Source organism: Pelophylax lessonae (genome assembly GCF_965119305.1).
Source record: "Pelophylax lessonae genome assembly, chromosome: 10".
Taxonomy (NCBI): domain Eukaryota; kingdom Metazoa; phylum Chordata; class Amphibia; order Anura; family Ranidae; genus Pelophylax; species Pelophylax lessonae.
This window is the reverse complement of record NC_138777.1, coordinates 202,597,750-202,613,661: the sequence shown is the minus strand read 5'-3', so window position 1 is coordinate 202,613,661 and position 15,912 is coordinate 202,597,750. Positions and strand designations below refer to the sequence as shown.

Below are 15,912 nucleotides of genomic sequence, written 5' to 3'. Positions count from 1 at the left end.
CTCTTCTGTCCCTCTATTATACCCCAATCCTCCCTCCTCTGTCCCTCTATTATACCCCAATCCCCCCTCCTCTGTCCCTCTATTATACCCCAATCCCCCCTCTTCTGTCCCTCTATTATACCCCAATCCCCCCTCTTCTGTCCCTCTATTATACCCCAATCCCCCCTCCTCTGTCCCTCTATTATACCCCAATCCTCTCTCCTCTGTCCCTCTATTATACCCCAATCCTCTCTCCTCTGTCCCTCTATTATACCCCAATCCTCTCTCCTCTGTCCCTCTATTATACCCCAATCTCCCCTCCTCTGTCCCTCTATTATACCCCAATCTCCCCTCCTCTGTCCCTCTATTATACCCCAAACTCCCCTCCTCTGTCCCTCTATTATACCCCAAACTCCCCTCCTCTGTCCCTCTATTATACCCCAAACTCCCCTCCTCTGTCCCTCTATTATACCCCAATCCTCTCTCCTCTGTCCCTCTATTATACCCCAATCCTCTCTCCTCTGTCCCTCTATTATACCCCAATCTTCCCTCCTCTGTCCCTCTATTATACCCCAATCTCCCCTCCTCTGTCCCTCTATTATACCCCAATTCCCCCCTCTTCTGTCCCTCTATTATACCCCAATCTCCCCTCCTCTGTCCCTCTATTATACCCCAATCCCCCCTCCTCTGTCCCTCTATTATACCCCAATCCCCCCTCCTCTGTCCCTCTATTATACCCCAATCCCCCCTCCTCTGTCCCTCTATTATACCCCAATCCCCCCTCCTCTGTCCCTCTATTATACCCCAATCTTCCCTCCTCTGTCCCTCTATTATACCCCAATACTCCCTCCCCTCTCCCTCTATTATATACCCCCAATCCTCTATCCTCTGTCCCTCTATTATACCCCCAATCTTCCCTCCTGTCCCTCTTATACCCAAATTCTCCCCCCCCCCCTCTGTCCCTCTAGTATAGCCCAATCTCCCTCCCCCGTCCCTCTATTATACCCCAAATCTCCCTCCGCTGTCCCTTTATTATACCCCAATCTTCCCCCCCCTCCTGTCCCACTATTATACACCCAATATTCCCTCCCCTCTCCCTCTATTATATACCCACAATCCTCCCTCCTCTATCCCTCTATCATACCCCAATTCTCCCCCCCCCCCTCTGTCCCTCTATTATACCCCAACCCCCTCCCCCTCCGTCCTTCTATTATACCCCAAATCTTCCCCCCGCTGTCCGTGTCTTATACCCCATTCCTCCCCCCCCCCTCTGTCCCTCTATTATACCCCAATCCCCCCGCCAGTCCCTCAATTAAACACCAACCCCCTCCTCTGTCCCTCTATTATACCCCAATCTTCCCTCCTCTGTCCTTCTTATACCCCAATCTTCCCTCCTCTGTCCTTCTTATACCCCAATCTTCCCTCCTCTGTCCTTCTTATACCCCAATCTTCCCTCCTCTGTCCTTCTTATACCCCAATCCCCCCTCCTCCTGTCCCTCTATTATACCCCAATCTCCCCTCCTCTGTCCCTCTATTATACCCCAATCTCCCCTCCTCTGTCCCTCTATTATACCCCAATCTTCCCTCCTCTGTCCTTCTTATACCCCAATCCTCACCCTTTGTCCCTCTATTATATACCCACAATCCTCCCCCCCTCTGTCCCTCTATTATACCCCAATCCCCTCCCTGTCCGTCCTATTATACCCCAAATCTTCCCCCTCTGTCCCTCTATTATACCCCATTCCTACCCCCTCTGTCCTTCCTATTATACCCCAGTCCTCCCCCTGTCCTTATCCCTCTATAATAACGGAATCCTCCTCTTTCTTTATTGATGGTGGGGGTGGTTGGGTAGGAGGTTTGGTATGAGGGGTATTTCCAGGGTCGGGGATATTTATGACCGTCATTTCTGTCTCTTCCTCTCGCAGATGATGATGTCTGGCTTTGCAGTGTGTCTTGTGGTCTTCGGGGTGACATTGACTCTGGTGTCCCCGGTCATTCCAGATGTGGTTCATGGTAAGGATGGAATAATTGTTAAGCCCCAGGGAACTGGGGAAGATGGCAATGTGTATGCAGTTCAGGTCCATCCATCAGGTTAGGGATTTTCCAGGCTTGTACTTTATGCAGGGAATGTGTGTGTATATAGCTCTGAGCTCTGTGCAGTTTAATGTGAATGTATTTAGAGCAGACACAGATTGTAAGGACTGCACACAAAGTCCAGTGAAAGGTTGAACTGTTATCTTGTTGAGTTGCAGGTAAAACTGATAACAAATTGAACAACTGGAATTTACTAGCACTACTAGAGTGGCAGAACACTTGAAGTAACAGTTCAGACCCTGTTGTAGAAGCAAACACAGTAATACACTGACAGTACAGGTGAAGTAATGCTAGGGGTCAGGACAGCTGCTAAAGTGGTACCACTCGTCCTGTACGGGGTCTGGGCCAGCAGGGGGAGTCGGCGCTGTAGGGGAGGTGGGGGGGGGCTAATTACAGGAACAGATTTCCTGCATGGCCCTCTGCAGCACCTGAACCCCGGCTTATTATCCTCTCCTTCCGGTCCACTTTACCTGTTGCAGAGAGCCATACAGGGGATCGTTTACTGTAATCGCCTGCCTGCGGCACTGATCACCCCCCCAGTTCAGACCCTGTTGTAGAAGCAAACACAGTAACACTGACAGTACAGGTGCAATAATGCTAGTGGTCAGGACCGCTGCTAAAGCGGTACCACTGGTCCTCCTGTATGGGGCCTCGGCCAGCAGGGGGAACCAGATGTGGGCAGGGAGGGTGATTGGTGCTGCGGGGGGTGGGGCAATTACAGGAACCGATCCCATGCATGGCTCTCTACAGCACTTGAAACCCGACTTATTGTCCTTTCCTTCCAGCTGGCTTTCAGCTGCTGCAGAGAGCCATACAGCGATCCCTTACTGAATCGCCTGCCATAACCCCCCCTACCTACAATTTTTTTGGGCCCTCAAACCAAAGCAAAGTGGGACTGTGTAGGCAAAAAATAATAATCATGTGTAATAGTTTTTTTTTTTTAAAAAAAGCATAATTTTATTGTGAAAGTTTCCAAGAAAGACACAATTATGGTAAATCACAACATTATAAACAAGCTGGGTTAAAGACCCACAACCGTGAAAACACAAAGAAAGGAAGAAATTGTGACATAATGAAGAACTGGGATTCCTGATGTTTATATTCTGTCACCCATGCTTGGAGAGACTCTGGATGTGACAAACATCTGGATTCAAACGCGTTTCGGCTATATTTACCTGGTGCCTTTCTCAAGGACATCATCAATTACTTCATAGCTTATGCAGGAATGCCTGAATCGTAACAAAGGAACATCTTCTTTCCCCTCAGTCCCCAGATTTGCAGCAGGAACTCAAAAAATGGAGTGCAAATAACTTTTTGTCAGTTTGTTGTGTGCTGCGACTTGTTAAAGGATCCCCAAGGGGCTTACCATGAAGCATGTGAGAAATTTCCTCATCGAGCTCCACAGTCCATCAGCATGCCCAAGATTCTATGAAGAGCTTCAAGGTTCTGTCATCAGGACTCCCGGACGGCACTCATTCCTACCCTCGGGTGAGGGCCATTTCCCTCACCCGAGGGTAGGAATGAGCGCCGTCCGGGAGTCCTAATGACTGAATCTTGGGCATGCTGATGGACTGTGGAGCTCGATGAGGAAACTTCTCACATGCTTCATGGTAAGCCCCTTGGGGATCCTTTAACAAGTCGCAGAAAACTGACAAGTCATTTGCACTCCATATTTTTGAGTTCCTGCTGCAAGTCTAGGGACTGAGGGGGAAGAAGATGTTCCTTTGTTATGATTCAGGCATTCCTGCATAAGCTATGAAGTAATTGGTGATGTCCTTGAGAAAGGCACCAGTTGAATATAGCCGAAACGTGTCGGAATCCAGATGTTTTTATTGCATCCAGAGTCTCTCCAAGCATGGGTGACAGAATATAAACATCAGGAATCACCGTTCTTCATTATGTCACAATTTCCTTCTTTCTTTGTGTTTTCATGGTTGTTGGTCTTTAACCCAGCTTGCTTATAATGTGATTTACCATAAGACTAATTGAGTCTTTCTTGGAAACGTTCACAATAAAATTATGCTTTTTTTAAAAAAACTTACACACGATTATTAATTTTTGCCTACACAGTCCCACTTTGCTTTGAGGACCCAAAAAATTGTTGGTATACATTCATGGGGGATGATGGCAATTTTATGAAGTTTAGGCTACCTAGAGAATCGCATTTTCTCAGACTAACCCCCCTACCTTGGTATCTCCTCTTCCCCCCCCTGCTGCCTGGTCCCCTGCCAACTTCCATCCTCCCCTCTTACTCCAGCTACTGCAGGAACGGGTAGTTTCAGGATGGAGAGCGGGTGACTGGGCTGGTAAGTGGCATATTTACTGTCCTTTCCTAAATGAATACAATGGGTGATCAGTACTAATAACTCAATGTGGTCAGTTTATAATTGGACCATAGTAAACTGTGTCTGGTCTCGTTGTGGGGAGGAGGGAGGTGGCGTGCTAGTGTCACTGTGAGGAAGAGGTGGCGGCGTGCCTTTTGGTTCTCAGTTTGGGGATATGACATATGCAGGGGCAGACTGACCATTTGGGCACTGTCCGAGGGCCCAGGGTCAGTAGGGGGCCCCATGAGAGACTACACACTATGGAAAGAAGCCAGGAACTTCCATGCAGGCTTTGCTGCTATAAATATTTATTTTAAATGCCCACTCTATGAAGCTGAGCTGCAATTTGTAGGTGGGGTTTGATGTGGCTTGTGTGGACACAGGGGGCCCCATGATCTCCAATTGCCCAGGGGCCCCATGAGTTGTCAGTCCACCCCCAGACATATGTATGACCCAGGTAATGTATGTATGATCTCTCTCCCATCAGACCAGGGTGATCCCAGCGTTCGGATTCTCTTCTTGGAGCCATGGCCGAAGGAGCCCAGCGCGCCAAGCAATGTGACTGCAATGGAAGGAGTCTGCACACCCCACATGTGTGAGAACGGTGGAACCTGTATGGAGGTGGATGGAAATTATAGATGTCACTGTACAGCGGGATTCATCGGACCCAAGTGCCAAGGTGAAGGCAACTGAGAAACATTTGTGGTTCTTCTGCTTATAGTATTAAACCCAAAACCAAAAATGTAATTCATTGCAGCTTACCAATCAGATGTGGTGCCTGCATTTTTTTTTTTGGCTTTGCCTTCTGTATTCGCCTGGTGATCTGGCCGGTAACACAACTTCTGGATGAGGTGGCACAGCAGCATTGTCAGTCTGGGGTTAGATGTACTAACAGATTTAAATAAACTAAAACTGAAACCAAACTCCAGCTCACACTTTTTAATTTGTTACAGCAAGCCGTTTCTTTTTTTCCTTTTGGGATAATGGTTTTACAGAAAAGCTGATCATAGTAAGCACCCCGGTCTGTGTTTAAATGGTTTGTCTCATCCCTGTAAAATACATCTGGAAATGGTTTGTCTCATCCCTGTAAAATACATCTGGAAGAGAGCTTGTTCTTTTGAGAGACTTACTGGTCAGATCACCAGATGACAATGGAAGAGAGCCAAAAAAACTAATGCATGCATCACGTCTAAGAATTGGTAAGCTGCAATGTAAATCCTTTTTTGCTTTTGGGTTTTAATAAAATTCTAGGAAGGTTTACCTGTGGGGGGGGAACGAAATCCAGGAAGGTGAAGGAGCCCCCTTGTGGTTTATAGTGGGTAGGGGGAGCTGAGAACTCGGGTGCAGAGCTCCCCATATAACCCCACCACAACTGAAATATTATCCTAACCTACATCTGTTTTCTGCTGCTAAACTTCGAGGGGATGTATGGAGATTGTGTGTGTGTGTGTGTGTGGTCCAGGCCCCACCCTGTGACACCAAGCGAGGGGCTAATAAAGGATTGACTCTGTAAATATTAAATTCCTGGGAATTGAGTGTCTTTTCTATGGGAATGGGGGAGAGGGTTATTTCACGTGCTTGATTGGAGGATTGAAATGTGACCAATGTGTTTATATCTGTATAATGATATCTGTGCTTCAGCCAGGTATCCGTTCTATATACTTAAGCCCCGTACACACGCAACGATTATCGGCCGACCGATTGTCCGTCTTTTGTCCAGAGTTGTTTTGTTGGTTGGAATGTGCCTAGACTGCACACAAATTTTCTCACCCAACAAAAATCTACTTCAGAAGTGATGTCATGTGTTGGATTGCTTTCTTTGTGTTCTTTCTTCAATGAGCATGCCCAGACTTTCTCATCAGATTTTTCCCTGTCGAAATCTGTACTGACTGCACGAAAATCGGCCGTGTTTTGACGGCGGACAAAAATTTTATAGTCTGCACACCAGATTTTTTTCGGCCGAAAAGTCGGAGTTGGTTGTCGGAAGCATCATACTAACAAGACGAAAATCGGCAGATCGGACGTTGGACGAAAATTCCCTGCCAATTTTCGACGCGTGTGTACGAGGCTTTAGGCTGCATCTCCTGCTTTACTGCCCCTCATCAAAATGTAAGGGCATGCAAAATATAGAGACTATATAGTAGAGCAATGCACTACCTGCGTGATGGGTCTTATCGCAGCAGTCAGATGGAGTCTGGGAGTAATATGGGGATAACCTACAGACCTTCACATGGAATACGGGAATTGTCAGTGCTCCATGCATCCCACTAATACCAGCCAGGAGTTTGTTGAATGCGGTGTGTAGCATTGTACAATGTGTTCACGCTATGTAGCATTGTATGGTGTGTGGTGCCGTACGTTGTGGTGGATTGGCTGGTGTGGTGCCGTACATAGTGGTGGATTGTATGGTTTAGTGGTGGATTGGATGGTGTGGTGCCGTACATAGTGGTGGATTGTATGGTTTAGTGGTGGATTGGATGGTGTGGTGCCGTACATAGTGGTGGATTGGCTGGTGTGGTGCCGTACGTAGTGGTGGATTGTATGGTGCCGTACGGCATGTAGTTTGGAATGTTGAATGGAGTGTTCCATGCTGGGTCTCGTTGTTTAGAATTGTACAGTGTGGTGGGTGGGGTGGCATAGTGTAGTACAGTAGGACATGTAGTGTGGTGAAATAAACAAAACTAGAACATAAACATATAAATGGGTACTAACATTTATAGGTAAAGTTGATCCAGGGAATATCTGATTTCATTTTTTCCCCTGCTGTAGCAAGTTGGATCATGCTTTGCTGTGTGTGTGTGTGTGTGTGTGTGTGTGTGTGTGTGTGTGTGTTTTTGCCTTCCTCTGGATCCACTGTGGGTATAGGATTGTGTATATGGGGTTGTATGGTTGTGTTTTTTTACTAGATGTCATTTTTCAACCTGACTTATGGTGTGTTAAATACTGTGCAGCATTGTATAGCGTCAAATACAAACAGTGCAGCACTTGAGTGAATTGGTTGATAAACCAATAATGACCAAAATTTCTTTTGACACATTGCTAAGGGACTAAATATGTGACTCCAGAAATGAAGAAACCACTAAAAAGTCCAAAAGTAGGAAGGTTGCAAATGGTTAATCAGGATAAGTCCCACATGCCATGATGGAAGTTGGAAATCACAGGATAGACCAGGTGTCTCCAATCAAACTCATGCTGCGCTTACCGAAACATGTAACACCCCCCCCCCCTAGTAAGAGTGGTCTAAATGCACTTTATTTGCCTGGCACATGATGATGTCATATATGGCAAAATCTGTAGGGCGGAGCCACGCTCACGCTGCCACTCATGCGCGATCGATTATTGCTCTTTTTGGTTTGTGGTGGAAGTTCGGAATCTGGTGTGTTTGCAGATCATCTATCCATGTAAGTGTATTTTTTTTTTTTCATTAAATTGATCTTCTACAATCTCACTGTGGAGAATCCTTTCATTTCATGCCCCTCACTAGGGACTTTAACCCTGTCTGGGATCCTTGATCATAGCGAGTTTATACCAGTTACTGAGCCTTCAGTGTGCCATATTCCCTGTGGTGTTTTGTTACCTTTGAGATTGTGGATGGTTCCGTAACCCAGGATGCGTGTTATGATATTGTAAATAAAGTTATTTAGACCACGCTTATTAACGGGGTCACAGGTTTCGGTAAGGTTGGTGACCTCTTGTCTGTCCTATAATTTCCAGCTTCCATCAAGGGCATGTGGGATTATTTTCCTGATTAACCATTTGCAACCTTCCTACTTTTGGACCTTTTTTTTACTATTTGACAGGATACAAAAAAGAGGAATTAGTATATAACAACCATAGCTATGTATGAATACAACATCTGGTACACAAATAGCAAGTGAAATTCACGTTACATATGAAGTATTGAAACTGAACAAATATGGCAAATGAAATAAGACAATGACACTGTACTTTCCAATCATTTAGAGCCAGGTTAGTAAATGTATAAGCCCACATAATATACAAAATTTTATGTTTAAAAGATCTATACAATAGGTGTATACAATATACCTCAAGTGTTGGTGATAGTAAGGGGCGAGGAGCTCCAAATGTCCCCTACACCTTGTTTTGTTTTGTGTGGGCAACCCCTATGCTCCAAAGTTAGTTTTTCATAAGGGAGTATCTGGTTCACCATCTGTATCCTCTGATGAAGACTGGGGAACAGACTGGTTCAATTTAAGTACGATGGCTTTACGGGCCGGAAATAATGCTTCCCAAAGTAAAATTCTGGTGTATCTAGGCCAGGGGTGTCAAACTCAATTTCATCGCGGGCCGCATCAGCATTATGGTTGCCCTCAAAGGGCCGGTTATATCTGTAAGATGTCCAAAGCACCCCACGCCCCCTTACATCCTTACATGAGCTGTTAAGAGCCGCCCCCCCCCCCCCCACACCATCTGAAGTCAAGAGTCACCCCCCCTTCCTTGCATCACAATGCACACCCTTACCTTGTGCTACTGCAAGAAAGAAGATGCGGATGGATCTGGGAAGAAGTGCAGGGTCTGGAGGAGGGCTGGAGTCCACTTCCCAAGTCTGCTGAATGCTGAGACAGGGGAGGCAGAGGCAAGGTGGTGTTGCGGCTGCACAGAGAGGTGCAGGATCTGTAGGAGGAGCTCTGCCCTCCTCTCTCCTGCAGACTGCTAAGAAGGGGGGGGGGGCAAAAATGAACCTTTCTGCAGCTGCAGAGAGGAGTGTAGGATCTGGCAAAGGAGTTCTGTAATCTCTGCTGCCGACTACAGAGACAAGGTAGGGGCAGTGACAAGGGGGTGCTGCAGGAGTGGCGCGAGGGCCACATGAAATGGCCTGGGGGGGGCCGCATTCGGCCCGCGGGCCTTGTGTTTGATAACTGTGATCTGGGCCATTGTTCCTCATCCAATTTACCTAGCAGAGAAACCCGTGGGGTACATGGCACCAGGACAGAATGTTACAGTAATGCGGTCACTTGCTGCCAATATTGATCTATCACAGGACATGGCCACATCACGTGAGCAAAATTTGCCCGTTGGTAGGTACATCTCGTGCACGCAGAAGTTGGTGTACGATGCATGGCATGTAACCGTACTGGAATAGATGGGACTGATGGAACATCTAGAGTTTGAATAAGTTTATTGTTAATTGCCAGTGAGACCAATAAATGGGAAGAGTTTGCCTCATCCCAGTCTTCGTCTGATAAATTGGGTAAAAGGTCTTGCCACTGAACACGAACCGCCACGTGATTTTTTTATTGGTTGAGGTGGATAATAAGTGAGAATATACAGTGGAACTTCTGGACTTTTTAGTTGTTCTCCATTTCTGCAGCCACATATTTTATTTATTTTGCCTCTTAGTATTGTCATTTTAAAATTTTGGTAATTTATCAACCAATTCACGTAAGTGCTGCACTGCTTGTATATGAATTTATATAATGTCTTGTGTCTTGACTATCAGCTATTCGCAGACATTGCATAGCATTGTATAGAACAATGTGTTCCTTGCTGTGTGATGTAGTATAGTACAGTGTGTTCCTTGCTGTCTGGTGTAGTATAGTACAGTGTGTTCCTTGCTGTGTGGTGTAGTATAGTACAGTGTGTGTTCCTTGCTGTCTGGTGTAGTATAGTACAGTGTGTTCCTTGCTGTGTGGTGTAGTATAGTAGTGTGTTCCTTGCTGTCTGGTGTAGTATAGTACAGTGTGTTCCTTGCTGTCTGGTGTAGTATAGTACAGTGTGTGTTCCTTGCTGTCTGGTGTAGTATAGTGCAGTGTGTTCCTTGCTGTCTGGTGTAGTATAGTACAGTGTGTGTTCCTTGCTGTCTGGTGTAGTATAGTACAGTGTGTGTTCCTTGCTGTCTGGTGTAGTGTAGTACAGTGTATGTTCCTTGCTGTCTGGTGTAGTATAGTACAGTGTGTTCCTTGCTGTCTGGTGTAGTATAGTACAGTGTGTTCCTTGCTGTCTGGTGTAGTATAGTACAGTGTGTGTTCCTTGCTGTCTGGTGTAGTATAGTACAGTGTGTTCCTTGCTGTGTGGTGTAGTATAGTACAGTGTGTGTTCCTTGCTGTGTGGTGTAGTATAGTACAGTGTGTTCCTTACTGTCTGGTGTAGTATAGTACAGTGTGTGTTCCTTGCTGTGTGGTGTAGTATAGTACAGTGTGTTCTTTACTGTCTGGTGTACTATAGTACAGTGTGTTCCTTGCTGTCTGGTGTAGTATAGTACAGTGTGTTCCTTGCTGTCTGGTGTAGTATAGTACAGTGTGTGTTCCTTGCTGTGTGGTGTAGTATAGTACAGTGTGTTCCTTACTGTCTGGTGTAGTATAGTACAGTGTGTTCCTTGCTGTCTGGTGGAGTATAGTACAGTGTGTTCTTTCTGTCTGGTGGAGTATAGTACAGTGTGTTCCTTGCTGTCTGGTGGAGTATAGTACAGTGTGTTCCTTGCTGTCTGGTGTAATATAGTACAGTGTGTTCCTTACAGTGTCGTGTTCCATGTTGTCTTCTCTTTCCTCCAGACATGAGGTTGGAGTTGGTCTGTGACAGTCAGTGTATGAGGCTTCAGGTTCCGAAGGCTGTCCTCACTGATCTGAATGTGAATGTCTCCAACCTTTATACATCCAATAAGCAGTGCGCAGCGGAGGAGTCTCTTCTTTATGTCTCCATCACACTGACACACCAGAATCACACGCAGTGTGGGACAGAGGTTAAGGTAGGTGGTTTGAAAGCTATTGTGGGGAGATTATATTAGAGCGAGGTGGTCAGACCTTCATCTGGCTGTACTGGGCCTGTTTGATCTAGCCTAGGCTGATGACTTTTTCTGTTCCTCCAAATAAGTGGTCAGGTGTGACCACATTCATTTTCTGTGGTCAGATTTGTATCCAGCCCTATTAATGTCCAGCCTTAATAGAAATTGAGAGATGTAACTGATTTTCTGTACATAGACTGCTCTGTCTTGGCCGGTACAGAAGCCTTGACAGTCTGACCCTAACCTAAACTGGATGCCCACATGGTCTGCTGCCCTTCATCTGACCTCAAATGGCTCCATTTTATGGTGATGATCGAACTGTGAAATTGATCTTTGAGGATTTGCACACAGACTATTGTAATGTGCAGAGAATGGCACTGGTCACCAATCCTAAAATCCCATAAAATGGGAACATTGTGCATACTCATGCATTGGTGAGCGCCTCAATGTTCATAAACCTCAATCACAGTACATATTGGCCAGGAACCTTTCTTCCAGTAGCCAGTGGTTCACCTGTGTGGTTTGGGACAATCTAAATGTTGTTCCTGTGGGGAGGGGCTCCAAGCACAGTGGTCAGGTTATATCATACAGGGTATTTGGTGATCTCACCATGTGGGGACCTCCTCTTTGTACGCTTCACCTGAGATGTCTCTTCTTTGCCAGGTTAATGGAACTCACCTCATCTACTCCAATGAACTCAGCACAGGGATCACATCACAGCAGCCAGAGATGCTCAGAAATTCCATATCCCGAACTGCCGATGTCCGGATCGCATTCTACTGTGTGTACCACTATGATCGAGTTGTGTCGCTGCCCTACCCTTTGCTCACCAGTGCCTCGTACGTATTGTCTGGGGTGGCCAGTGCTCCAAATGGGGTCCTGGGTCACCAAGTGTGGTGATGAGGCTTCTAGGGACATTGACTGCAATGGGGAGGTGTAACCCTAAATATAGACATGAGATGATGATGATCTCATGGTGTATGGACGAATGTCATGCAATCTGAACTAAGCATTGGACAGGACATTGTAGGCTTGTGGTCATAGTTAATTAAATGTTAACCTTACAGACAACTGGGGTGCTGACAGGCCATCTTGGTCCTTAAAGACCATCATCTGAGGTCCTCAGACCCTTAGGAACCACACAGACAATGTTACTACAATTCACCACGAGGGAGGAAGCAGTCCTTGCATACTGAGACTCCTAATAGGCTTGGAACCATTGTGGGTGTGTGGTCGTTTTTTTTTTTTTTTTGGTTTGTTTTTATAAAGAAAAGTGTGAATGTGTTTTTTAATTCTTCATAAGATTTAAAATAAGCTGCATGTATATGCTAAATGCTATGGCCTGTGCTTGTGGCACACCCTAGGGACTTTATGGAACCTGTGCAGCATAAATGTAGAATTTGGAGAATCTGAAATTAAGGTGATGGACGTTTGTTGGTGTCGGAGATCTAACTCGAACCGGGTGGTCCATATAATCTATGGCCCTCAGGTGGTAAAACCTCCCTTCAGCAGAGGAGGTAACTTCTCTAGTGGTGAATTTAGTCAAGGGGTAAAAGTATGTCCCACATCCATAGTTAATACTAGATAAAAACCCCATGTATCCTTAACCCAGAAACTAGGAAATAATACTGTAAAATTACATACCGATTCATCCGAGGGACGGGGTACCTCCACAACTGGTATCCATCCGTACCTCTTTAAATTGAGAACAATGAAAATAAACCTTGTAATTCATCCAGGACTGGTTCTGAACAAGGTGACTACTGGAGGGGGAGAGGGGTGGATCCGCTTTACATTCTTTGCTCAGAAGTTGGTCTTTGTCTGCAGATGTGAACTTGGCTGCAGCCTGTATGGGGTAAAAGCCGACTCCTTATTTTTTCTTCCTATGGATCATGAGAACATTGCTTTCCAATATCTCACCATAGATTTGTGTAGTTGTCACGTTGGTCCTCTCTTCCTTTCAGGCTGGTGACCTTTGTGGTAAAGGAAGGAAACTTCAATGTTAGCATGACCCTTCACCCCTCAGAAGATTTCTTGGATCCTTATGATCGCCCACCAATCATCCCACTTACTGGCAGACTCTACATCCAGCTGCAGATCCTCGGACCCGATCCTCAAGACTTTTTTACACTGAGATTGGATGAGTGCTGGGCCACGCCAGGGCCAAATTTTGTTGATGAGATAAGACACCTAATCATCTCCAGTGGGTGAGCAGTATAGAGGTGGTCCTGATTCTGGGAACTGTTGGTAGGAATCACAGTAAGGGTAGATGGATCTAGGAGGGGAGGATTACAATAAGGGTAGGTGAGTCTGGGATGAGGGGGATCCCACTAGTGGTAGATGGGTCTTGGAGGGGGGGTAGAGGAATCCCCACTAGGGGTAAATGGTTCTAGGAGGTGGGGAACCCCACTATGGGTAGGTGGGTCATTAAGGGATGGATCATACTGGAAGGGGGACCACACGAGGGCAAGGGGGATGTCTGGGAGATGGATCAAACTAGGGCTCTATGTGCAGTAACCCATTGATCTGGTTTGGTTTCTTTAGACTATTGGCTTTGGAATAACTGAGCATCTTCTTTGCAGAACTGCCAATGACTCCACAGTGGCCATGTTGGAGTCTGGGAACCAATCGCTGTGCCGCTTCTCCCTGCAGATGTTCCACTTTGTGAAATTCCCAGAATTTTACCTGCACTGCCGAGTCTGGCTGCACCAGCCCAATGCCAGCCATTGCTGCAATCAGGTGAGACTCCTTTTTTAGTAAGTGTCGAGTGGGGCATGCCAATGTATTGTGTATTTTTAATTAAAAACAAAGAGAATAACGTTGGAAAACTTGGATTTAGACTTCTATGTCTAGAGATTGTCCAGCCTTTCATCTGATTTTGGAATATTCTGCCTCGTTCCAGACTAAAACCAGCAATGGTCGACATCCCCGAGACTTGAGTGACCCATACAGGAAGGTGGTGTCATGCGGTCCCATCAGACTCAGCCGGAGCTTGGTGTCCAGTGTTGAGAAGCCGGAATCAGGTAATATATCTGCAGACTGTCAGGTAATATATCTGCAGACTGTCTAACAGCAGAGGTGTGATGTGATTGGCAGAGGACCCCTCCTTGTGGACAGGAATGCTGTTCTGTGTGGGTGGGACATAGTTGGGGCCTGCTGGGAGCATTTAATGGCTTCCTCTCTTGTAGAAATGGTTCCTTGGGGGCCTTCCTCTCTTGTAGATATGGTTCCGGGGGGGGGGGGGGCTTCCTCTCTTGTAGATATGGTTCCGGGGGGGGGGGGGCTTCCTCTCTTGTAGATATGGTTCCGGGGGGGGGGGGGGCTTCCTCTCTTGTAGATATGGTTCCGGGGGGGGGCTTCCTCTCTTGTAGATATGGTTCCGGGGGGGGGGCTTCCTCTCTTGTAGATATGGTTCCGGGGGGGGGGCTTCCTCTCTTGTAGATATGGTTCCTTGGGGGGGGGGGGCGCTTCCTCTCTTGTAGATATGGTTCCTTGGGGGGGGGGGGGGGGCGGTGGGGTGCAGAGAAATGTTTTTCCTTTACGTGTATTTTCCTCTTTCCAGGTCTGAGTCCTTTCCTCCTCCCAGCATCCTCTGCAGCTGCAGCCATTCTCCTCCTGCTGGGTTTGGTCACTGTTGCCAAGATTCTGAAGAAAAGAGCGAAACTAGGAGACCCTCCCCGATCTGTACAATTCCTCCAACTTCGTAAATAAAATACACTACATTGGATCTTTGCTTGTCTTATCTGTATGAAGGGATAGCTTCCTGCCTATCCATTATGCCCCCTCCAGGGGATTACACATACACTGTTCTTTGCTGTGGATTTTGAAGGTGACCTCCCACATCCCCCTTCCTATACTGGGTAAACTGAGATTGTGTTTGGGGGTATCGCCTATCTGCCACACAACCATCAGAGCACACCAGACTGAGATTTATATCTGCCTATGTGTGACCAAACAGTCAGCAGTGATGGCGACCCTTGGCACCCCAGATGTTTTGGAACTACATTTCCCATGATGCTCATGCTCTCTGCAGTATAGTTGAGCATCATAGGAAATGGGAGTTCCAAAACATCTGGGGTGCCAAGGTTCGCCATCAACTGCTCTAGTGTGTCATCCTCTAGTGGTAGTTGGTGGTAAGGGACTAAATGAGTGTTTTATACTAACTCTAGTATTACCAGGCCAAACCTGTATCCACTAATGAGCATTGTGTGTGGTTGATGATGCCTGCGTGCCAGTCGAATGTACTGGCCAGAAGAATAAGGCAAAGATCATTGGGTAAGGAAGGGGTATTGTATAGAAGAGGTGCCTTCAAAGCTGTACTTGAATGACCTTGCCGATGATGATGTAGAAGTCGCATTCAATATTTTTTCATGTAGAAGTCGCATTCAATATTCATGTAGAATTTTCGGTGAAGGGCTGTGTGACCATCTCCCTTTACTTCTGCTGTGCTGCCAGATTTCCAACACTAGAGGGCACCTCTGCCACATCCAGTGTATGAAACTCCCAAAAATGAAACTCTTTACTTCCCTTCTGCTTGGTTAAAACAAAATGCTCCTAATGTTCTGTTTGCGTGAAAAAGATACTGCCGGAGCTGATAACTTCCCCCTGCTCTCTGCCTGTATTGCACTTTTTATCAACCACATTGTTCCCAAGTCTCTACTGTAGTCAACAAATCAACCACCGCTATACTCTGCAGAGGGGGAGGTGTCCTGTAGTCCTCTCCTAGGGTGACAACACTCTAGGACTGGAAGTGTGTATCACCAGGTGACAATG

At 46.4% G+C, this 15,912-nt stretch overlaps 1 protein-coding gene across 1 annotated transcript; it reads left to right on the top strand.

Moving 5' to 3' along the window:
- Window positions 1–1,904: 1,904 nt before the first annotated feature.
- LOC309565016 (uromodulin-like) lies at window positions 1,905–14,917 on the top strand (the record flags this gene model as incomplete). Its single annotated transcript, XM_082269749.1, has 8 exons — window positions 1,905–1,992; window positions 4,885–5,076; window positions 10,910–11,103; window positions 11,803–11,978; window positions 13,104–13,346; window positions 13,722–13,878; window positions 14,042–14,162; window positions 14,702–14,917. The coding sequence occupies 8 exons, from the start codon at window positions 1,905–1,907 to the stop codon at window positions 14,848–14,850; spliced, it is 1,320 nt and encodes a 439-aa protein (XP_082125875.1). The 3' UTR covers window positions 14,851–14,917.
- Between the last annotated feature and the right edge of the window lie 995 nt (window positions 14,918–15,912).